The sequence below is a fragment of the Pterocles gutturalis genome, unplaced genomic scaffold, assembly GCF_000699245.1.
Source record: "Pterocles gutturalis isolate BGI_N339 unplaced genomic scaffold, ASM69924v1 scaffold44328, whole genome shotgun sequence".
NCBI lineage: Eukaryota > Metazoa > Chordata > Aves > Pterocliformes > Pteroclidae > Pterocles > Pterocles gutturalis.
The window spans coordinates 371-23,703 of NW_010119613.1; the positions used below are offsets into that span (position 1 = coordinate 371).

General features: G+C 39.8%; 2 protein-coding genes across 2 annotated transcripts in view; one reads left to right on the forward strand and one right to left on the reverse strand.

Annotated features, from left to right (window-relative positions):
* Positions 1 to 7,285: 7,285 nt before the first annotated feature.
* LOC104464051 (ras-specific guanine nucleotide-releasing factor RalGPS1-like) lies at positions 7,286 to 18,493 on the forward strand. Its single transcript, XM_010076622.1, has 9 exons — positions 7,286 to 7,342; positions 8,385 to 8,492; positions 10,375 to 10,425; positions 11,275 to 11,358; positions 11,846 to 11,935; positions 13,397 to 13,489; positions 14,852 to 14,978; positions 16,031 to 16,149; positions 18,428 to 18,493. The coding sequence occupies exons 1-9, from the start codon at positions 7,286 to 7,288 to the stop codon at positions 18,491 to 18,493; spliced, it is 795 nt and encodes a 264-aa protein (XP_010074924.1).
* A 501-nt stretch (positions 18,494 to 18,994) lies between these two features.
* ANGPTL2 (angiopoietin-like 2) overlaps positions 18,995 to 23,333 on the reverse strand; it is a 7,311-nt gene continuing 2,972 nt past the window's right edge. Inside the window, exons 2-4 of the mRNA XM_010076620.1 lie at positions 20,741 to 20,934; positions 20,236 to 20,506; positions 18,995 to 19,737 (exon numbers count right to left, since the gene is read on the reverse strand). Of these exons, the coding sequence (XP_010074922.1) occupies positions 19,538 to 19,737; positions 20,236 to 20,506; positions 20,741 to 20,934 (665 nt within the window). The 3' untranslated portion in view covers positions 18,995 to 19,537. The remainder of the gene's footprint in view (positions 19,738 to 20,235; positions 20,507 to 20,740; positions 20,935 to 23,333) is intronic.

Sequence of the window (23,333 nt, forward strand, 5' to 3'; positions counted from 1 at the left end):
GATGCGGTGGATTTACAAGGAATAAACTGTGAGTTGTCTGGGAGCCCTCAGCCTGCAGGAGATGTCAGAGAGGGTATGGCATCCTTCTGACATCGTCAGTTGCAAAGGTGAACAGGAAAGGTTTGGTTTTTACTCGTCATCTTTTATGTGAGAGCCAGAGGACATGAAATAAGACAAACAAAAGCTGGCTTCAGGAGCAGATGTTTTTCACAAAAACATTAATTTTCTCACAAGGTGCAGAACTTCTCATTGGAGGATGTTGTAGATGCTCTAAGATTTGCAAAATATAATCCTGTTTCCTGTTAATTTACAGGAATGTCATGCTTTTGAAAAACAGATGAACCTGCTGAATAGCCCGAGCGTGGATGGATGGAGGCGTGCAGCAAGATGGGTTGAGTGAGTGCAGAACTGCCTTGTTTCATGGTAAGTGTGCAGCTGCAGTTAAAGTAGCGGGTATTTTCATATTTTCATGTATGTTTGATTCCAGAGGTAACAGAAGCGTCTGTCAGTTCTCTTCTGTTTAGAGAACCTGGAGTCGTGTGAGAGTCGTGATAGCATTATACTGTAATACAGCAGAGAGATGTTTCTTTTCCTGTGACTGTTATTGCAGTTCCCCTGAAGTGTAGCTCTCCTAACTGTGTGTCTTGTCCTTTGACCTGTGCAAGACAGCAGGCTTGCTTGAAGGGCAGTGTCTTTTAAGGGAGGACTTTCGCTGGAGAGAGAGCTGCAGCTCTGTCTTGATGTGGATCCAGATGGTGTTGGGTTCTTGTGGTTTTTTGTTATTTATTATTTTCCTTTGTTAAGGACAAGTGTTACTTTTGTAGTTACTGTTGCTAACCTAGAAATATTTTTCACTTGTTGCTTTTGACATTATGCAGCAGTGCTTTATCCCTTTTTTCCTTGTTTTATGTAGTAATTTTTAGAATTTGGTAAGATGGAGTTTGTGTCCATGTTGCATTTACGTGAAGCAGTTGCCTGTTAACGTAGGGTAACTATGTTTACGTGGTTATAAAAGTTGATTTTTTTTTTCCGAGGCGCCAACAGGCAGCCTCCATGAGCTGCTTTTCTAAGGGTGACTCCTGCAGAGTATCAACTGCATGTAGTCTGGATTAAGGTAAAGTGATGATCACAGGAAAGCTCCCTGGCTGCAGCACGGAAAGGAAGTGGCCACTGAACTAGCGGTGTAGTGTTCTTTCACTGGTCCAGGGAAGTAAGACCGGCAGTTCAAGGACATGGCTTCTAAAAAGTGTTGGTGGGAGACTAGGTTGGAGATACTGTAAAATAGATTCTCGGAGTAATTGCATAAAAACCCTAAAACCTAGAAAGCACTTTCTTCCGTCTTCATTTTTTAATCTATCAAAGATGAGTATGTATTCTTGTCTGAGTTATGATCACATATTAAAACACGAGACTTAAGGCGTTTCGAAGACAGGCCTGTAGGAAGTTAAGAGTCACTGACACCTGGTGGGACATTGAAGACGTTCTAAAGCTGGATTAGATAAGATTTGGAGAGGAGAGTCCACAGGTGTTTATGGTTGACACAGAATGAGAGGTTCCAAGTGGCAGCAAAGGACACTAGGTGTCTTTTTTTTGAAGTTGTTTATGGTCTTTATCTTTCATTTAAGAGATGCAACTTTTTTTTTTTTCTTCCCCATTTGTAGTAGAACATGTGAGATACTCCTGCTGACTTTGCATTAATGGAACACTCGGAAGCCATGCAGGCTGATGTGCTTTTGTGCCAGATACTGCAAACGCTGATCCTCACTGGTTCCTTTCTGTCCTACATTGTTTGTACCCTATTTCAGAATATGTTAATAATGTTTAGTGTGACAGGCAGGTTGTCTTCCAATCTTGAGACTGGCGCTAAATATGAAGCTTCAGTTAGTTTTCCTGAGAAATTTAAATCTGAATGCAACGTTTGCCTAGAAATTGCTGCTTTAGTTGAGAGGCGTTTTTGTCAGATTCATGATGCAAATGGAAAGCTCCGTTTGCAGAAGCAGAAAATCCATTCCAGATAAGAGCAGCTTCCCGTAATGCAGCTTTTGTCTGACTTGGGGAGCAGTATCTGCCACACCAGTGAAGGTAACGGAGAGCTTGAGTCACCTTGCCATTTCCCAGCAAACCGTACTGGTTCTCACTTTTCCTGTGGATGTTTCCTGCAGAGTCCGGGCTCTGCAGTGATGATTTCGTTTTGCCATTGCTGGTGGAACTCGCCCAGTAGAGTTGTGTACTGTTCTTAGTAGTTTCTGTTGCTCAATAAAGTGGTTTTCAGCATTGAAGCTTATGTTGGTATGTGTCGTGTGTTGACAGAACAAGAGAGGACTCTGGTGATGATCACTGGTGTCTTCTATACTGTGTGTCATGGAGCTTTGTAAAACTTTGAACCTGCTTTTTCACGAGTTAGACTTGATTCACTGGCAGCTATTGGGAGGTTCTTGCATGTGGTGCATGTTATTGAAGAAAATTTATTTATTTCAGTGAATATCAGTTTGTGATAGCCCCAGCTAAATCAGGGGGGTTAACACATAGTCAATCCACAGATCCTAAAAATGTTTGTGGTGGTTTTGGTTAAAATCCTATTTCAGTCTATTGCAGATTGTCGGGTCTATCGATCCTTGAACTGGGACACGCTCACTTTGCTGGTTCTGCTCAACTTGTGTCTTTGTGCTGGTGGCGACAGCGGCTGGTTTGAGTTGCTGCGCTTGGCTTTGGAGGGCTGCTTCCCTTCAGAGGTGTGGCGTCACGGCATCCTGTCACGGTGCAGCGTAGGGATTTATGTACTGAATCATAAATATTATTTCCATTACAGTTTCATTATTATTCATTAACTCTAGTAGAAAGTTTCTCAGAAAAGTATGTACGTGAAGCTACTGAATTGTTCGTGGTGTATTTTATCTATAGGTGGTACTGTTGCCTAAAGCATGACCAAGTGTACGAGGCGCTTTGCAGTGGAGCGGATCCTGGAAATACAGAACACAGCACAGGAGGATCTTTAGTCATATAAATGCAGTGGCTTTTTAATCTTCTGTAGCCTAATTGCTTTCTTCTTACTAAACTGTTAGCGGGCAGTTATTATTTAAATCCAGGCTTTCAAATACTTTAGAATTTTTCATATTGTACAAAATGTCCACCAAGGTCTAGTATTGAGTTATTTCAAAAGGACTTTTGAAATGAAAAGAGCTTTTTCGTATAAAGTGTTTTGACTGTTCAGACAGCTCGACTGCCCAGTCTCATACGTGCGTTTGTGCATGTGCTGTATGTCACGAAGGGGCTCAGGGTAGCACACAGAGGATGGCTGTTTTCAGAAGGAAGCGGGGTTCAGATGGATCGTTTCTGCCTTTGCTATAGGAGATGTGGTCCTTTTCCCTTCTGCTTTGCCAAATCATCTGCGAGAGGATAAGAAATGGGTGTTGAGAGGTGACACTTGGCTGCACTCTGGAAAGCGGAGATACGATGTCGTGTTTGAATGTCCTGGACTTCTAGGAGGGGTGCTGCCAGTCAGGAACAAAATGGTTTTACACCAGTGTTGCTCAGTGCTTCTGAGGTTTGTGCGTTAACTTTTCTCTGAATTAGCAAGTACCCACGTAGCACTGAGCAGCTGCTTCGTTGAAAGATGTAAATAAATTATCTTCTGGAAATCCTTCCAGACTGGTTTGCTCTGTCATTGCAATGACAAAACAGCTGTAAATTGCTCAGACTCTGAAGGCTTTTGAAAATTTACTTTTTTCTGGTTTTAATATTAAAATGATGATACTAGAAAAAAGAAACTTGGTGGGGGAAGAAGTTATGTAAATATCTAGATATGGATAACAAGCAACGCACGGATTTAGATTTCTTGGTGTTACTTGCCTTTTTCCATTTATTTAGCAGTAACATGAAAAGGTGGAACTTCTTTCCACTCTCTTAAAAGCCTCTGGGTTGAGGCTGGGTGTGATGTAGATGGTGATACAAGTTTCACATCAGTGACTGAATGCAAGCACAGGGGCACAAGTGTAACCACGTTATTGTTTGGTTCATAGTGCAGCCCGGTTTCCTCTTCCAGTACGCAAGCTGTGCTGGCATGTTCTCGTTTGTTCTCTGTGCCCACAGCATCTGAGTGTGACTTTGTTCATGGGTCCATCAAGGAAAGAAATGTTTTAATGGGGAACATCTGGAGGAATGGTTTTGGAATGAAGAAAGAGGAAAATGAGTGAAATGATGAAACCATTTGGAATTGCAGATGGAGCTCTGTGTGGGCTGTTGTGGATGTGTTGGGTTGTGGCAGTTGCCAGTGCTGGAGGTAGGAAGCAGGATTGTGTCCGTGTTCCTCGTTCCCTTGTCTGGGTCGGCGACCGCTTGCCATTCGGTGTTTGATACCCGTCCTCTGCGGAGTGGCGGAGGACTCGGGGGGTGTGCGGGTCGGAGGAGGCTGAGGGCCCTCGTCGCTCTCACACGTTCCTGGGGAGGGGACGTGGGGAGGGAGGTGTGGGCTCTGCTCCCCGGGACCCGGGGGCCGGATGTGTGGGAATGGTTCCGGTGTTGAGTCAAGGGAGGTTGGGAATGGTTCCGGTGTTGAGTCAAGGGAGGTTCAGAATGGATCCTGGGGCACATTTCTGTACCGAGGGCAGTCAGGCGCTGGAGCAGGCTTCCTGGAGAGGGGCCGATGCCACCCCTGCAGTGTCCGGGCATTTGGACAGTGCCCTTGGCCACAGGCTGTAACGTGGTCACCCCAGAGCAGTCCGGCAGCTGGACTAGGTGGCCATTGTAGATCCTTTCCAACTGGAATGATTCTATTCTAAATTTATTTTTAAAACACCAGAAGACACCTGGTGACTTTTGTTGGTTCCAGCCAAGTTTATATCAGTGCCCAAACAGGACCCGTGTGCTCTGAAGTTGTCTTCACCAAACCCCTGTGCAGCTAGCATGATCTTAGGAGAGAGCAGTTCTCTTTTGGAAGAATACCAAAGTGTGCCATCTCGTATTAGGAAACCCACAATGAACTGACGAAAGCAGTGACTGGGGTTTGGAAGCCCAGGGTGGCTGTAGCAGCTCTGATCAAAAGCCTGTGCAGCTCAGTATTTTTTCCTCCAACAAGAAGTCAGTGAGAACAACGGCCATCCGCAGTTGCTGGTATGGTTATTCTCATGTTTGCTGAGAGCAGTGTGAACAGTTGGGAACTTCCCCGGGTTGCTCTGCTGGCGTTTGGAAATGGGGGCACAGGGACTTCCCTGGCCAGGGGCGGTGTCTGTGGGTGGGGGTCTCGCAGTGGCTTTCCTGTCAGTTGGGTAACTAGTAGTGAGAATTAACTTGCGGTCGTTGTAACTGGATTACACGCGCAGTACCAACAGAAATGTAAAATTTGGATTCCTGCTTTCAGAGAATGTCACTTCTGTGCCATAGATGACAAAATGTAACAAATAGCTGCAGGGGTTAATTCTGTGCTCAGTGTTGATGGTGGTGTTTTGGTTTTTGTTTTTTTCCAGTTTAGTTGTTCTTGCACCGTCTTCATTTTTGTGTCAAGAGAACTGCAGATCTGAATGTGTTTGTTAAGTTGTCAAAGAAGAACAGACAACCTCTGGTGGTATGTGTGTTTGCATCCTGATCTATCCACTTTGCTTGTGGCTATCCATAAATGAGATCTATTGCAACGTACTTGTGACCCCCCATACAGACAGATCAGGTGTTTTTAGTGCTGTTTGTATAATGCATCATTTTAATGATTGACCTGAACAAGTTGAAAGAATTTTTAAGAAGCAAAAGCTGTGAAAAGAAATTATGTAACATTTTAGTGACTTTTTACCTTTTATTGACAACATGTTGGACCTTTGATAATTTTCAGAATTTTGAAGATTTCATTTTAATCTTCTTGGGGTGAAGTGTTGCAAGTATGGGGGAGCAGCTTTTGTATTAGTTGTTTTCAATATATTTGTGTAGTCTGGTGGCCTTTTGTTAACGTAGGCTTAGCAGCAGCTCCAGGGTTACTTAATTTGCAGAGTAATACCTTTTTGATTGCAGATGTGGAAACACTTCAAATTACCAGGTGATTTATAAGAATACGAACTTTTTCTTGGATTTGACTTACAAGGATAATTGCTCCCTATGACTTTCCTCAAGGCAGCAAAACAAATGGGTGTGTAGAGACGTTATTTCTTCTAAGGAGATGTGAATCTTGGAGAAATGTATGCACATAGGAAAAAATAGTGCATTTTTAATGCTTGTGTTATGTTTGAAATGTTTTGGGGAAAAATCTGTTTTGGTCCTTTTTGGAATGAAAGTGCCTGACCTCGCAAGCTTTTTCTTAATACAAAAGGTTGAAAGGCAAAAGTACATTACTGCTTTTGGTTTCAGATATTAAAGCACTTTTGTCTCTTTTTGGTTCCGTGAACATTAAAACTTGGAGTAAAACTTGGACAGGATACAGGATCACATATGGGATTTTTCTTTCCCCTTTCAGAGCATTTCTGAGCCCCCGCACACTGGAAAGCCTGGTCAGAAAGGCAGAGAAGGAGGAGACGAGAATATTTTTGTGGCCTTGATGTAAATGCCACGTTTTAAAGAAATTACATCATGAAAATTGCTTTCCACTTCGGTATCTCTAAGGACTAGTAACAGGAGCAGCTCCAGACCTAGAAATACTTTGCAGCCTGTTGGTGCTCACAGTATGGGTTAATTTTATCAGGACACAAGATAAAGGGAGTTGCTTCTTGACTAGTTTAACTGAGGTGTTACTTGCCATGCAGTTACCGATTTGTTTCCTGCGTGACCGTGAGATCATGGGGAGAGTTGTTCTGTTTGTCACGCGTGGCCTTGCAGGGATGGCAGGTGGGGGGAAGACCTCATCTTTCTCGAGGAAGTAAAATAAGAGGTTATTTTTGTTCTTAGCTGGTTTATTTTTGCAGCACCTTCCTGTTTGTGTGCTCAGTGTTAGGGAAGGCACGAGGATGCAAAGGGAGATGTGTTAGTATCCCTGGGTGCATATTTGAGCACCTGCGGGTTTTGCTGAAGGAGTTTGTGTTCCTGAGGTGCCTGGAGGCAGGGTTAAGGGCTTGGCATGGCTTCAGAGAGATCCAGTCGTGTCCTTCCCAGTTGGTACCTGAGAGAGGGAAGAGAATTTAGCTCCTAAGATAATCTTGTTTCTGAAGCTCTTTTCTCTGAGAAAGAGCAATGAAATCCCTTGTATTGTTGGGGTTTTTACAATTTGTATTCTTTATTGGTGTGAACGCATTTCCTTTGCAGGAATTCTGTTCTCATCATGTTGTCTCACCAGCGTTGGATGAGCTGAAACTTCCTGCGTCTCGGGGAGAGCATGTATAAAAGGAATGACTTCATGGCCAATGTGATGGTCACTTCTGCCACTCCAGAGGTACAGTTCCTCGGTTTTTGTTAGCTCCTCTATCAACATGTAAATTTTGGCTTGTTTCAGCCTTGACATGAGCCCTTTCCACTGCCAGTCACGTCAGTCCTGTTTTTCACGAGTGGTGTAGTGTTTGACAGCAGGGCGATGGAGAACCGCTCCATGGTTCTCGGTGTTCACGACCTGTTCTGTGATTGTTGCTGATGATGATTACTCGTTTAGATCAGCTTTAATAGTATTTTTGACCTATAGCTCTCATAACTTAAAGCAGCTGTTTGCTATTAATGAGTTAAGAACAATGTAACATGCTGAGTTTTTCTGGTTTTTTACTTTCATGTAATATTATGATGAAATGTTATGAATCAGCTACAGTAAAGCTTGTGCAGTAAAGCACGTGTTTTAGATGTGTGATTGGAGGTACTTTTTGCTTTTTAAAAAGGTAGCATTTTGATGAAATTCTTCCCTGGTGGAAAAACTCTGCTGCTTCATCTCTTGAGACAGCTGCAGAGCTGTGTGAAGCAAGTTTTTCCATCATAGTGGTGCCTTTTGCACACACAACTTGATCCTATCAAGGCAGTTGTCCCACTTTTCATGAAACAAATCATCCATGAGCTGATCTTTAACAATCTTACCACAAAACAAAAATCCATAATACAGCTTATAGTGTTACGGATAGATCAGCATGATTTGATCGAACCACTCTTTACCTTGTGTATTTAATTTAAAAATTTCTGTTGAATATGAATCTTCAAAATCCCAACACATTTCTTTTTGTGCGACAACTCTTTTATCTAGTCTATAATTTTTAAAAGTGGCTTTCCACAGATGGAAATTTCCTAGAGCTAAAATTGTATGTCACTATAGTTCTTGCAGAAAAAAGTTGGAAACATTAATGAGCAGTGCTAAACTAAACTGTATAATTCAGTGTCTGAAGCTTTTTGGAGTTCATATGTTTTCTTGTCATTTCTTGATATTTTTACACATATTTATTTTCTGAATTTGGCATGATATTAATCATTCTGCAGATAAGCCTGCTATTTTTTCTTTGTAGGGTAGTAGCAGCTCAGATTCTCTGGAAGGGCGAAGTTCAGATTATGCCAATAAAAGCTACGATGCAGTTGTATTTGATGTCTTGAAAGTAACTCCTGAGGAGTTTGCCGTAAGTAGAAGTGTTATTTTTGCATTTTAGCTTGTGTAATACTCGGGGTTTGCAGGATATTAAAAAAACACATAAAACTTTCTTCTTAAAATCTTTTAAATGAACTTTCAATGTTCTTGAAAACAAATTTCTGATTATGTAAACTTTAAAATAATAAACATGTCTTGGGATTTAATCATTCAGTACCAACCTGACACACTGCGTTTGTTTTTCTGTGTGAAGTAATTTGATTTTTTCTTAGTGTCTGATAAGACCTTAGCATAGGTTTAAAGATGTTAGTTATCCACAGTCTGATTCATTTTTTACTTGAAACCACAAATACTCATCTTTTCTGCTGTAACATCAGTTTCTCAGAAAAAAACAGTTTCTTAAAAGCAGGAAAGAAGCTTGTAGAGAGGAAGCAATTTGCATTCCTTAATAAGAAATTTTCGGTACTAAACTGAAAGTGGAGCTGCAGATTTGGCAAAGGTCCAGTACAGTTCTTGTGCTTGGGCCCTTGTTTTTAATTTATATGTTAACTTGCTGGGGAGCAGGAAGGGAGTGAGGGTTAAAGCTATTGAACCTAGTTCAGTGTTTTCATGAGTATATTGAGCATCAAAGTGATGTTTCCCTCATTTGGCATAAGATCGTTTAATACTCGTTCACAAGAAAAGTCCTGGAGATATAGTTACATTATTCCTATAAGTTTGTCACTTTGGAACAAATTCTGGTGAGTCTTTTTTAACCCTAGTGCCGAGTGCATGGATGAGAGCTGTTGTTTGGTAAAAATACAAAAACATTCTGTTGGCAAATCTGCATCAACTCAGTTCGAAAGTGGCCCAATGTTTTTGCTCCTGTTCATCCAAGTTCAGATGATCCATGGCCAAGGACTACCTTCAGAAGTGACCAGAGCCATGGTTTAGACAGACCTGTGAAACCACACAAAAATGGATATGTCTGATTTCATCGGAGGAGGCTGAATATTAACTCCAAAACAGCCCAGCATGTAGTGCGTCGTCTGCACCAGCACATTTGTCGAGTTCTATGGGCCTCGTTAACTTTTATAGGCTCGTGTCTTGGAATCGTACTAACAGTAGAAACCTTGTTAAAATTATGTGTAAATAGATGGTTATCATTTTTAATTTGTGGAATCAAATTAGCATTTTTAGAGGGGTTTAGCAAGCTTTTGCTGTTTTGGGTTTAGCATAACCAGATAGCCAACAGAGAAGCTTTGCTGGGGAAAGATCCAAAGGACCCTTCTTTGACATTTTCTTTTTGTTAAATCATGTAAATTACAAAGTTCAAAGTTCTGTGGGTTCATACACTCATGGTATAATTGCAGTACTATTGGTTAAAGGTAATTTACGTAACTTCCAAATATATGTCATTCGATTGCTGAATTAATTAAAGTATCTTATCACTGAGATGCTATAAATGTTCTATAAATGCTCGTGTTCAAAATTGCTGGCTTTGAAACAGCGTTACAGTGTCTTATCAGGACACACTCAGACAGACGTGACTGAAGATCTGTGTATGGCCCCTTTGAACCATATTCTGGTTGTAACTAACTAACACCTCGTAACTAACGCTCCTTGCCTTTCACTGGTGAAGGGAAGGAGGAAGCTGTTCTCTGTGTGGGAGGCAGGGAATCCTCCTGCCCTGTGTGGCGCCTGTGAAGGGCCCAGACAGTGAGACCCTCAAACAGGGGCTTTTCCCCTCAGACTGCTGCAGGTACCGAGAACCTTCCCTTGGTTCAGCCGGTGGGTGTCGGGGAGCAGAGGACGTGTGGCGGCTCCGGACGGGGTGGGGGTCGGGGCTGGTTGGCTCTGTCCCTGCCGGAGATGTAAATACACGATCGTCAGCTCTTCGTATCGCTTTGTTTAAAATTATATCTTTATTGCAGAGCCAGATTACACTGATGGATACGCCAGTGTTTAAAGCTATACAGCCCGAGGTAGGTGTTCTTAAACAAGCTGTTTATGTCTTTGGAACTTGGTGCCTGAGGAAGTGTAACCACTTAAATGATGCTTTCTCATTGCACTGCACTGATTTTCCTCTAGGCTTATTCCTTGTTAGCGCTGTGAATCCGTAACCCGGGCTGATTTACTTTGATTTGTCATCTCTTGCCGAGAGATATCTTCCTGTCCTGCTTTGTGTTGGGTGTTTTTTCAGGATAAATTTATCAGATGTCAAAATTCTCTGCTCTCTCTTCTGCTCCTGTTTTCATTTGACCTATGTCTCTCATCATAACCTGGCTGCATCAGCCATTTGGTAAACTTTTTAATTTGTACGATCATGTTTGAGATTAATTCTGAGGGAATAAATCATCCTAATCCCTTAAAAATTTAATACATTAATGTCCTTTAATTTTTTAACCTTTTAAGAAAGACTCTGAAAGAAACTTGAGAGAAAGCAGTCAAAGTTAGCATGGACATTGGAAAGTAGCAAAGTCTTTATTCCCCTGTCTGCTGTTTTGCTCATACAAGGGAACCCTGGACTGAAACCATCAATGCAGAATGGAACTTCAGAGACATCAGTTGTAGCCGATTGCTCAGTCTCTCTGTATCTGAATATTAATAATGATCTCTGTTTTTTCTAGTGTAAGGAGCATATGTGAACCACATCACTTACGTACATCAGGAAAACACAGAAGTGTTTGGTTAGACTCGTTGTCATCAACTAGTTGTTGTTGGATTAGTTTTGGCAGTTACCTGAGAGATGCTTGTCATGCGTCAGTTTTTACACTTTTCAATGTGTTTAAACATTACTGATTTTTAAGGCAATTTTTAAATGTGTTTCCTAGGAACTAGCGAGCTGTGGATGGAATAAGAAAGAAAAACACATCCTTGCTCCAAATATTGTTGCCTTTACTAGGAGGTTTAACCAGGTAAATGATTTGATTACTGTGATGAACAGGTACTGTTTGACAGTTGTCTTTGAGTATAAAGTGAAATAGAACTACTCCTATGAATTAAAACTTCAGAATGTTTTTCTCAATTAAGATTTTTAAAAGGCACTTCTTGTTTTCAATTGCTTTGTCCACATTTTTGTATTGTTCCTCTAAACCATTGGTTCCTACTAGTTTTTTCTGATTTTGTCATGGTACAACACTAGCAGTTCTTTTCCTTCTTTTTCTGTGTTTCACCTGCTCATTCAGTTATTTTAGTGTTGCGTCACTTCTCTACCTACTTTTTACATACAGAGGTAAGGCTTTTGGGTCAGCTGCAGCTCTGCAGATGAGAACTCATGATGTCAGAACTCTTTTCTTTCCTTACCCTGTTTTCTCCCTGGAACATAATGAAAGTTTGCAAATATTTCACCTAACAAAGTCCTTTTTTTGTAAATAAATTCAGTTATATGTGTTTACTTTATAGGTCAGTTTTTGGGTTGTACGAGAAATATTAACAGCACAGACCTTAAAAATAAGGGCAGAAATATTGAGCCATTTTGTGAAAATAGCTAAAGTAAGTACAAATATCTTGCACTATCATTCAAAATCTTATTTCTTTTTGTTTGTTTCTGCACTACTCCTATGAACCGTTGTTGGATGACAGAGGGTAACATTGTTTTTTAGCATATCTGCTATGTTGTACCAGATGAATGAGATAAAGGTATGCTATCTATTGGTTTTCCTTGGTTAAATAAAGTTACACAGTTCAGCGTGACTGCTCTTGTACCTTTGCCTAACGCGTTTAACAGTGGTTTGTCTTGTTGATGGCCAGTTAGATGTTGCCAACACCGTTAAAGCTCAGTTATTTCAATGAGTTTGAGCACTGCATTTTACAAGTCATTCTTAACTTTTGAAAAAAATCGATTTATTTTAAAAAATGTTTTTCTGCTTTGTGACCTGTGGTCATTCTGTTTTGTATGACCCTGTGTGATACTTATTAGTATTAGTTAGTTAGAAGACAGTACTAGGATCAAAGACCTGAATGCTAATCTTGTGCATGTAAAATTGTGTGTGTAGGCAATTAGAATAATGTTTTCCATGTAATACAAAGTAATTTTTTTTTTTTGTATTGTGAATAGTTCCAATCAGTTTACTTAGCAGTTTTGTGCTTGTGCAGAAGAGGATGTGTCTGAATAAGTTCCTGGCACAAATGCATAGTCTCGGTACTAGGAGAATGGTCAGCTTGGAGGTGCTAGGTTGTTCTTAGAAATAAGAGGTTTTTTTTCCCCCTGCAGAGGGAAAACATTGCCCTCTTTTTGTCTTGTCTTTTTTTCTTTCCTCCCTCAATAAAATCCAGATCTTCCTCAAATGCTCCTGAGCAATGAGTAAATTGATCACTCAAGGATGAATCCAGCCCCTTTTTAAGATTTAGAAAGAAGCTACATGACAGCAGTGCTCGTTCTGGAACGATGTTGTGGGAAACTCTATCATCTAAGACAGCTTTATTCCAAAGTATTATCTCTTTTGCGATCAATGTGGTTTGAGTAATTGTCAATGGAGAATTAATTTTAAAGTGAGGAAAATTTGTCCTGTAAAACAAATTAAAAAATAAAAAGTTGTAGTAATTCAGGAGGGGTCATCAGCATCTTTGCTTGCTGTTTTTGGCTTGATTAAATTTTTAATTTCAAAAATTATACTTTTTTTCAAGAACAATGCATCAATTATTTTTTTCATATTTTCTGCTCCTGAAGGAACAGCCTTAGAAAATAACAAATTCAAATTAAGTACAGTTTATAGTCTCACAACTGAAATGCCTACTGTTTTGAGGGATATATTTGGAAAATCTGCAACTTTTAAATTGATCTTAAGAATTTTGCTCATTGACAGCATTGGATAATGTTATTGTCTGCAGTCATGGATGAAAACTTTGTACTTTATTAATGAAAATAGTGTGTATTTTATAAGTGCAACTTTGAGATTAATTAATCCTGCTTCCCTTTTTGATGTGCTAAAAGCTATTATTCCCTTTTTTCAGAAGCTTCTAGAACTGAATAACCTTCACTCTCTTATGTCTGTGGTGTCAGCGCTGCAGAGTGCACCTATCTTCAGACTGACCAAAACCTGGGCTGTAAGTTATTCCTTGACCCTTGTCTTCTCTGTTTTGTTTGAATTCTGAGGTTTTCTGAACTCTGAATTGTCGAATTGCATGCGTGGGAAGAAGATTCTTTATATTCTTTTGAGCAACTTGGTGAAGTTGGAACCTAAATAGGGAAAATTGCTCAGGTGTGAAACCAGGCGTGTGAATAATTCACTGCCAGACGTAGACCTGGTGCCGTGTGCGGCTCTTTGTTGGCGCAGTCGTTCAGGAATACCGTGCAGCGCGCTTACGGCTTCAGGGAGTTCTGTGCTGTTTAGAAAGAAGACAGCAGAGTTATCTTTCCAGTCTTGTACCCTTTAGTGAGGCTTTACTGACAGCTGTTCCTTGGCTGTGATGTGGGGCGTTGCTCCAGAGGCTCCCGTTCACAGTTCTCGTTACCGATGGCTCCGTCCAGCCTGCGCTGTTGCCAGCGGGACTGGATGAAGCAGTTCACTCGTGTGCATCCCTTGCAGTGTTGCTTATGATAACGGGCAGACTTGTGGTTCTCTCGGAACAGAGCAGCCAGGCTTACGAGCTCCGCAGCGCAGGAGCTAGAATTTTGCAGAGGAGGAGGTGTATGAAGGAATGTGCTGTGGAACAGCTGTCTGTCGTCGGAAAGTACAAGTGCAAGAAGCCGGCGTACAGTGCCATAGTTCTCCAGTCGTTCTGACTCAATTGGCTTTTAAAATCATCTCAAAAATATTGCTGGTGTTTCTAAAACAACTGAAATAGGAATGTGTTTTTATAGCTACAGTTGCATTTTTTGAGTTTACTTCTCAATCCTCTGTCACATTAGGATCTTTTGCGTTGTTAAATATTTTTCTGATTTTCTGTAGTAAGTGCAGTAATAGAAAGCAGAGATTTCATGTCATAGTGATTTGCTTTCCTTCTATCCAAAAAGCTTTGTTGCACTTTTAATAAGGCATTGTTGAAATGGCAGAATTTGTATTTATTTAGAGCATTTTCCATTACTGTTTCTGCTTTCAAAATCAAGAGGATTGTCAGCAACTCTGATAAACTATGAGAATATTGGTGACTGTATAATAACTTATATTTTTCCTCTAAAAATTTAATATTGGTTATTCAAAACTCTGAGGTAGTGATATGTGGATCCCTGATAAACTGTTCAGAAATAATAATTGTATTTATTCATAGCTTAAGACTTACACTGAAGTGCACTTTTTTTTCTTTTCTGCTAGCATGTTTTCAAGCATTGTGCAGGTGTGGGTGATGATGAATTTAATCTTGACTGTGCTTTTACTGCTGGTGATTCAACAAATTATTATTTGTTTCTATCTTTGTGTGGATTTGTCTTTCAGAATTTTATTATATCTTTCCTTTTTTTCTGTGTAGCTTTTGAATCGCAAAGACAAGACCACCTTTGAGAAGTTGGACTACTTACTGTCTAAGGAAGATAATTATAAAAGGACACGAGAGTACCTCAGAAGCTTAAAAATGGTTCCTTCTATCCCGTATTTAGGTGAGTGTGAACAATTACCTTATTTGTCTGTAGCTCCTGCTGACTGAGAAGCACGAATGTCGCATGTTGTGCACCTGAAGAACACTATATAGAGCAGGTATGTTTCACTTCATTTCATACTTAGAAAAATTAGATCGGGTGGATATTTTGAAGCTATACACTGTATATACACTAGGATCTCTGCCTTGTGGACATTTTGTGCAATTACTTAAGAAGTATTTAACCATATCTTCTCTAAGTGATATAATGGAAAGAATAAGATAATTTATTGTAATTATTTTCTAGTGCCCAAGAATGGACAAATACAGTGCTTTTTCTATAGCAGTCCAGGTATGCAAAGCATGGCCCTGGTGAAGTAATTGTTTTTAAAATTCTGTAAATATGACTTCCAGAAAAAAACATATTAAAAAAACCTCAAACTGAGCCGGAATTTCTATCACACATATTCAGCACAAGTCAGTAATATTTGACAAAGCTACAAGCAACAGAATACACCATGAAGAGACATCTTAATAATTTTAAAGTATTGATGTAACCACAAACTCCACTTCTAATGCAACTTTTTTCCTCATGCAACATCGTTCTGCCTTGTGCTTCAGCCATGTGAACTCCACAACATCAAATGTGAAATTAGCCTTTACCTAAAGTACTGGGGGTGGCTGTTGCTCCTGACACAGGGATTGCAGTTAATCTACAATTGCAGCCATGCACGCGAGAAGCAAAGTTAAGTATTCTAGGAACGATACCTAACAGTTCTTAGAGAAACACGTTGTATTCCTAGAAGGCTTCTTGTCATTGTGATATTCATTACTTAGCATGAGCAAAGCTGGCATATTCACAGAATTTCAAAAAGATACATGGGGAGAACTCTCTACTTTGTGCTTAGACTTTTTAGCACCACGAGCTTATTTGAGTCTTGAAGTGTTGAAGGGACTACAGCCCTTATGTGGCTGTGTGAGCCCTTGAACCATCAACAGCTTAATCTCGTTTGCAGTAGGCTTTGTAGAGCCTTCGTCCCTTTGGCTTTTTCACTGTTTATTTTGTTGATTTAGTGCATATACTTTGTAAGAAATCCGTGACACGTGGTATTGTGTTGATTTTGAATGGTGTGGAGATAGCTTTTTGTTTGGGATTTTTGTTTGCCCTGAGCAAGGGCCATGGACCCGTAAAGGTAAGTTGCTTTCCAAATCGTCATTTGCGGAACTGCTTTTGTTCTTTACTAAGAGACTGTTAGAGAAGAAAATGGATGCGCCAAGCCTTCTTGCCAAATATGTTGCTGTGGACAGTCTGATTCAAAAGCGGAAAAGGCAGTTTATTAGTTTAGGATATAGAAGATATGAACAATTGCTGGGAATATTTTACTTACTGTGTTTGTATTTATGAAGTGGAAGACTGGCATAAATTCAGGACTGTAAAATTTTCATGCATTTGTGTACTGTGTGTATACAGCTGTCCTGCCAGTTAGTCTATAAAGCCATCTTCATCCTTTGAAGGAATGGACTTAGAATTCGGGCGTGCTTTCATTCTGGTCAAGGTTAAAATCGTAAAATGCTGTATCTTTTCTGCTAATCTTCCCTTCGAGGTTGTTTGCATAGGTCCAAAAAGACTATGTTGACATGACATACCAAAGCTCACCTCCATTTATTACAAGCATGTTCAGAATTGTCATCTGGACAGAATTCTCATATCATGCAGCCTTTTGGCATTAAGCCTTTCAGTGTGACTGCGGTTTTGTTAGTGCTTACAGCTGATGGTTGCTTTTGTATTGGTTTTGTGTTTGTGCTACTCCTTGACTGGGTTTTTTTGGCTGAAAAATAGAAGTCTTCGTAGCTTTAATGATCACTGAAAGCGGAATTTAATTTCTAATATGTGGTGCTTTCTCATTAGATGTGCATAAAAGATACCTTGTTCTTTATCTGCATCTGTAACGATCAATGCGTAAAGCATCCTTAGCTGGAAGTTGGAGGGGAAGCAATGTCCTGGTTTTTCTGATGAGCCTTAGTGAATTTATATAGTGATAGGGACCGTATGATCTGCATGGCTGAGATAGGCACCTGATGAGAATTGTCCCAGGTCCCTCCCTGTGTTCTTGTACTCCAGCATCAGACATGGTGCTGCTGTGAGCATTGTAACCGTCTCAGATGTAACTTGTTTCCTGGTTATCTTGTGCAATTGAGGTACATCGGCAAGCCCTGTAAGGTTCTAACTCTGGGATCCCTGAGGATTCCAGGACCCAGGTTAGGTGGTGCTGTGGCTTGAGGGAAGGTTTTGGAAAACTTTAATGGTAGCTAAGCTGTGTCTTAAGCCCCAGAGTTCATTACATAACATGAACATGCAGTGGGAGAATTTTAAGCACTTTTCCTGCAGAAAGTTGGAATGATTGCTTAAAATTTGTATTTAGTTTACAAGAAATACAAAAGAATTAAAAAAAAAAAAAAAAAGTGTTTGCTTCATAAAGTAAAAAAATGGGTCTATTTGCTTTCTTTCAGTCTCAGGAAGATTTTGGTTTATTTTGTGAAGAGATTGTGTTATATATTCATTGTAGTCCATGAGCTATGTATCAGGAATTTTTGATTATTTAGTTACAGACACATAGTAAGTTGAATGTGCGTACGCACCATGCACACTGAAGAACTCATAAGTGACTCTTCTAAGGCAGGCATCGGTCTACTGATGTGTCTGCTGTGTGTTTTCTTCTGACAAAACTAGTGGGTGGTTGTAGATGTTGGCAGGAATTTTACTGCCTTGATGCTACATTCCTGTTAGAGCTCTGTGGCCAGGCTGTAGAGCCAGTGGCTCCATTTAATATTTCTTAACCTAAAATTTAATTGTTCTCCAGTAGATAAATCAGTGGCAGATAAAGCTTGAATACTGTTTGAAAATTTTGCTGGTTTTGTATGACCTACAGAAAGTTCTTCCTCCTTAGGATGTATAGAAATTTAGTATTTTTTTCAGCTGAAAATGGCTTTTCTTTTGATTTTGCAATATTTAGACACTGCACATTAATAGCAGTTGCGTATCAGAGTTGATTTGAGTCATGAGGCAGAGCGGTATGAAATTAAGTAGTTATCTGTTCTTTGCTGTGAGTAATCTGAACGAGAACAGGATGAAACCTGAACATGTCAAAATAACATTTTTTGCTTTATTAAAGGAGTACAATATCACAGGGGTATTCTAATATATTAAAAACCTACTTTCAGTTATATACAACACATGCTACATGACACGTCAGTTTAATGCACATCATTCTGTGGCAGAGAGGTGACGAGGTAATAAGGGAAAGGTGTGCAAGCACACGCACACAAACACACAGTAAGTATCCTACAGGGTTACTGAAAAATACGTGGAGCTTCCAGTGGCTCTTGCTCTCCCTCTTATACGCATTCTTTAACTTACATTTTTCATAGTAGTTGCTGTTTTGAAATGGGTGTTGTAACAATCTGTTCTAGAAACCCACCTCAGAAGAATATGAGAATTATCCCAGTCAGTGTGTCATAGATGTGTCTGATCTCTAAACACAGACGAGCAAAATAATTAATAATTTAATAATTTGACAGTAATATGGTATAATTGTGAAATACAGTAAATATAGCTTCTCTTGGCTACAGGTAACTTCTTTATATAATTTTAATCTACTGGCTAACGATGTTAAATAGCTTATGTATTGGTATCCATCATTTGCCTGCAAAGTTGGATAGTCCAGCCATTTCTGATTATAGAGGCTACACAGCAGGTCATGACTGGAGTCACGGGACAAAATACTGTGGCAGTTGTTCTGCTGTATAGCCAATATATTATACTACATGTTATACCTGTTGTAAATCTGGATTAATTTCCATATGCAGGTAGCTACTTCATTTGGGTAAAAAAAATCATTAGAGTTTTTAATCTAATATATTTGAATCAAATGTGAATTCTAATTTACAGGGCCAGATTATTAAAATGCTCAAAGTGAAGGGGAAAGACTTCATCACTACAGTAATGGTTTGAGTATCTGCTCTCTAAATCAAATTATATAGTATTAACTTTATTCATGGCAGCTAACAAAGATTAAATTAGAATAGTCACACTAATGTACATATATACCAGCTACACAGTTCAAAGGATATGATTTCCTGTGTCACATTATTGCTCATAATAATAATAAAACTCTTGCTGTACAGTTTGTAATATTTCCTGTATTTGAGAATATTTATAATATAACATACAAAAATATTTAAATGTTATGGCAGTATTTTTACCATCCAAACTTAATTTACAGGGAATAAAAACTAGAAAGTTAATCTACAGTCCATCTGAACTGCCAGTTCTAAAAGGCTTAAAATAACTACTTCTAGTACTAAGAGGTGTTCCGAATGTTATGCCATTTCAGTTCCTTGCTTTCTTCAGCTTTTTTTTCCTGGAATGATTCTTGAAAATACAATATACAAGCCCTCACATCTTAGCAGTAAATGTACAATATATTACATTCCTCATTTCTGCAAAGATAATTCCAGATAATAACATCATAACTTTACATGATTTTTAGAACAAGAAAGCAAACCAAGAGAAGAATTATTTCAGTGGAATGTGTTGGGGTTAGGTCTTATCATCATAACAACTTTTTTTAGTGAATACGATCCCCCCCGGAATTCAGCCCAGTAAACACCATCCTGATACCGACTGCGGTAGTGTCCTCCACGGTACCAGACTCCATTGAGATTTGAATGAGCACATGCATTGTACCACCATCCTCCCTTCTGGTAATGAGCACAGTTACCTGAAAAAGAAAGCCCTGATTCAGTCTCAGGAGCAAAGGAAAAATCTCACAGCAAGCTAGGCACAAAACAATATATTTTTTTTAACTGTGTGTTTAACATGTCGATACCATGTGGTACAAGGTGAATTTAGGCTTCTTTGGGAACCAGCTCTGTAACTACGTTCTAGAGATGGACTCATTAGCGTTACTCTCCCTTGCTGGAACATTTGTTTGCATTACTGTCTCAAATAACCTCCCAGCATATTTTACAGATCCTTGTTTAGTGTAAATGATAAACATTTCAATGAGAATTTTTGTTTCAGCGTTAGTATGCATAAGGGTTGACACATCAGTTTCTGCTTCATAAGTTACTAATTGACAAATCTCTAAAAATGTAATTTCTTTTTTGTGGGTGTGTATCACCATAAGTATTTTTCCATTTTTAAAAAATAAGTGGGAAAAAAAAAAAGGGAGTGGGGAAGGACAAAAAAAGCAAGGCAACTGAAAGGGGTCTTGTACCTGTGTATACATCGTGGTCCCGGTCCAGCGTGGTGAACTGTTTACCATTGTGCCAAGTGAAAGAATCTCCCGCGTTGCCGTTGTAGCGCCCCAGTCTCAACTTGTAATACTCGCTTTCTGGCTCCAGTCTGAAGCTCGCATACTCGGCAAATACTTTTCGACCTGACCAGTCTTCCATTGTTATGAGCAGTTTGTAGTTGCCTTGATTTGTTAACCAATAAATATTTTCCAATCCGAGCCAATATTCTCCATCTATATTACCAAATCCTTGCTGTAAAGGAAGAAAGAGCATATCAATATTGTGTGTCTGTTCTAGTGGTAAATCTGAGTGTATTCTTCAGTAGCAAGCCACAGTAACTTATTTTATAGACTCCCCTTCTGGAAGGGTAACCACACAGGTTCCTTTTCCAGTAAGATGTTGGCCAGGCTCTAAAATCACCCTTTAAATTAACTTTACCAGTAATTTTTGAGGGTAGAGAACATGGAACTGCTCCCTCATCCTAACCTTGTAGGTCTCCCAGTTCCTGAAGAAGTTGACAGAGCCGTCCAGCCGTCTCTGAATGACTGTCCAGCCCCCAGGGTCATGCCGTTGGTCGCACCAGACCTGCATGAGCCGGTTTGTGTTTTCTGGTTTTACGAGATAGATGGAGCTTGTGTCGTGGCCATCTTCTAGTGCTTGTAGGCAGTCTCTCCAGGGCCCTGTGTCAAAACAGAAGGACCCCGCATCAGAATGCAGTTGAGCATATCTCTAATGCAGGGTGGTATTTGAATTGGCAGCTTTTTACAGCAGATAATGCTTCTGCTGAGTAGTGTGTGTGTTCTTCCTCTTACTGAAGGGACAGTGTCCACTAGATGTTGTCATACAGATCCATGTGTTGTAACTTTATTTCTGGAACATTTCACAATGAATTACTGATAAAGGTAAATATGAATGACTCCATAAATAAGCATTAATAGTAATAATTTCCTTTAGAAAAGAAAATGGTAAGTTTGACTTTGTTTCTGTTTTGAGAAATTCAGCTTTTAAGATCCCAAAAATGTAATTGGCAGGGACACTAACAATGGAACCAGCAACATAAACTAAGAGTGTAGGTGTTACTGTTGTCACTTTAATAAATGATAAAGCAAAACAGAAATTAAGATTTGTAACATGAAGTGCCCACTTACATAGTCAGAGAAACGAGAGATAAAGCTTGTAAAATACTTTGCACTCACTGAAATTACAGATAATGCTCTCCTGTTTTCACAAGGAGAATGCATTTTTTTCCTTCAGTTTAGTACTAGAGTTCATAAAGAGCTACTCTTTTTGAAAATATCTTGCATTCATGATTTTTTTAAAGAAATTTTCACCAATGGGAAGACAGTTAGATTCCAATGAGTCTGAGAAATTCAGATACAGACGGTTTAGGAGTCTGTGTCAACATCCGCAGATGCCGCTCTGCTGTGTTCCTTGTGTCGCCCAAGTGGAAGAGTGACGTCAACAAGAATCCTCAGGATCAGAGACCCTTGATTGATCCCCCCCTTGAAGGAGGAAAGCTTCTGAGATCCTCTCATGAGGAGTCTCACTGAAGCATGTGTTGCTATCAAGAGTAACTTCTCTTTCGGATTATTTCAGTTCATCTCCTTTCCCATAATTCCCTGTCCAACAGTGGTAATGGTGGAGCTACGCTTGTACTCAGTAAATGAGTTAGTGATGAATTCGTTTTATAGAAGCAACCTCAGTGTCTTAGGGGATTGGGTTTTGGTTTGGTTTTTTTTTTTTTTTGGTCTTTTTAACTAGTTAATCAAAAAGTCAGTGTACCAGGAGGCAGTCCCACTTTTTGGTCTGTGGCCACCCTGTGTTGTTCTTGTTTCCTCAGTCACGGTCTCAGATGGTTCCTCGAGTGCTGTTTCTAAGCCCCTTCTCTGTTTCTGTTGTGGCTAACTGGTCAGTTTTCTGGTCATTCAGGTGTAGGTGCAGTATTCTGTGACACAGCTGCATGGGTTATTATGAGAGGTGGGAGATGACAAAAGTAACGAATGCTGGTAATTTAAATTGCTTTTGTTTATTTTATCACAATGTGTACGTAGTGGCACTTTAAAAAGTCAGTTCAAACCCATTACTGACAAGACTCCTGAAATAGTCAACCACAGATCTTTGATCTTGTCTCGATAAAAATAAATACATAGCAGTATATGATGTAGTGTTTGCAGCTTTCTAATCTTGCAGTTTCTTTCTAGGCCATGTGGCAACAGTGCTCTACGGCACACGATTCTTTTCTCTGAAAGTGCTTTGAGATGAAGTATTATAAATAGTTCAAGGCAGAGTTTGCTACTACTTTTCATGAGGGGCGGTTGTTTTGTCAGATTTCCAAAATTTTGACTAAGGTGTGTGCTCTGAGAATTGTCGTCTGGCATCAGAAAGAAAGGGCGAGGACTGACGAGAACTGGCCGCTGCACAGATCTCTGGAAGACACCGTGGTCAACTCCACCTAGTAATACAGGATTTTTATGGTTTATTTATGTGAGGCTCTTTCTTTGTACTTTGTAGCAGCTTAATTTAAGCACCTTTAGTAAGAAACCTGTTCGGTGCTTTCTGGAAATACGTATGGACTGTGTATGAACCAGAACTCCATCTGCATAGGCACTGAGCCCTCCAAATAACTGGTGTTACAAAATCCGAGTTCATTCTTATTCAAGGTGATTGGATGATGATATGTGATTACGTTTTGTTTACTGCTTGTTCTACTCTTCTTAGCATATTTTCTAGCAGTTAGTGGAATTTTTTTTTCAATGTCCCATTTGCCACCGCTCATTCCTCACATCCCAAGGCAATTTTTGGTGAGACATTACACAGCAGTTCATTGTTTCCTATTCAGTTTCCTTTAAAGCTCTAGTGGGATGTGCTTTACCCTTTGCAGGATTTATTGCAAACTGAAATGTTGGTAGAAGAGGTTATAAAGCCAATAAAAGAGCTGCATACTAACAAACTGCAGAGTATGGTCCTTGCCACTGGCACAGTAGCACGGGAACCCTGTCTCACCTTTGTGAATATGGAGAAAATACTCAGCTGGACATTTAAATCCCACTACACGGTAAATCTTTAATAGCAGGTAGGG

Bases quoted from the DNA above. Each gene is read 5' to 3' on its own strand.
- LOC104464051 (XM_010076622.1), top strand. From the start codon at position 7,286: ATGTATAAAAGGAATGACTTCATGGCCAATGTGATGGTCACTTCTGCC. The intron at 13,490-14,851 runs GTAAGTTATTCC...TTTTCTGTGTAG, and splicing joins GACTGACCAAAACCTGGGCT to CTTTTGAATCGCAAAGACAA. The intron at 14,979-16,030 runs GTGAGTGTGAAC...TTGTTGATTTAG, and splicing joins TCCTTCTATCCCGTATTTAG to TGCATATACTTTGTAAGAAA.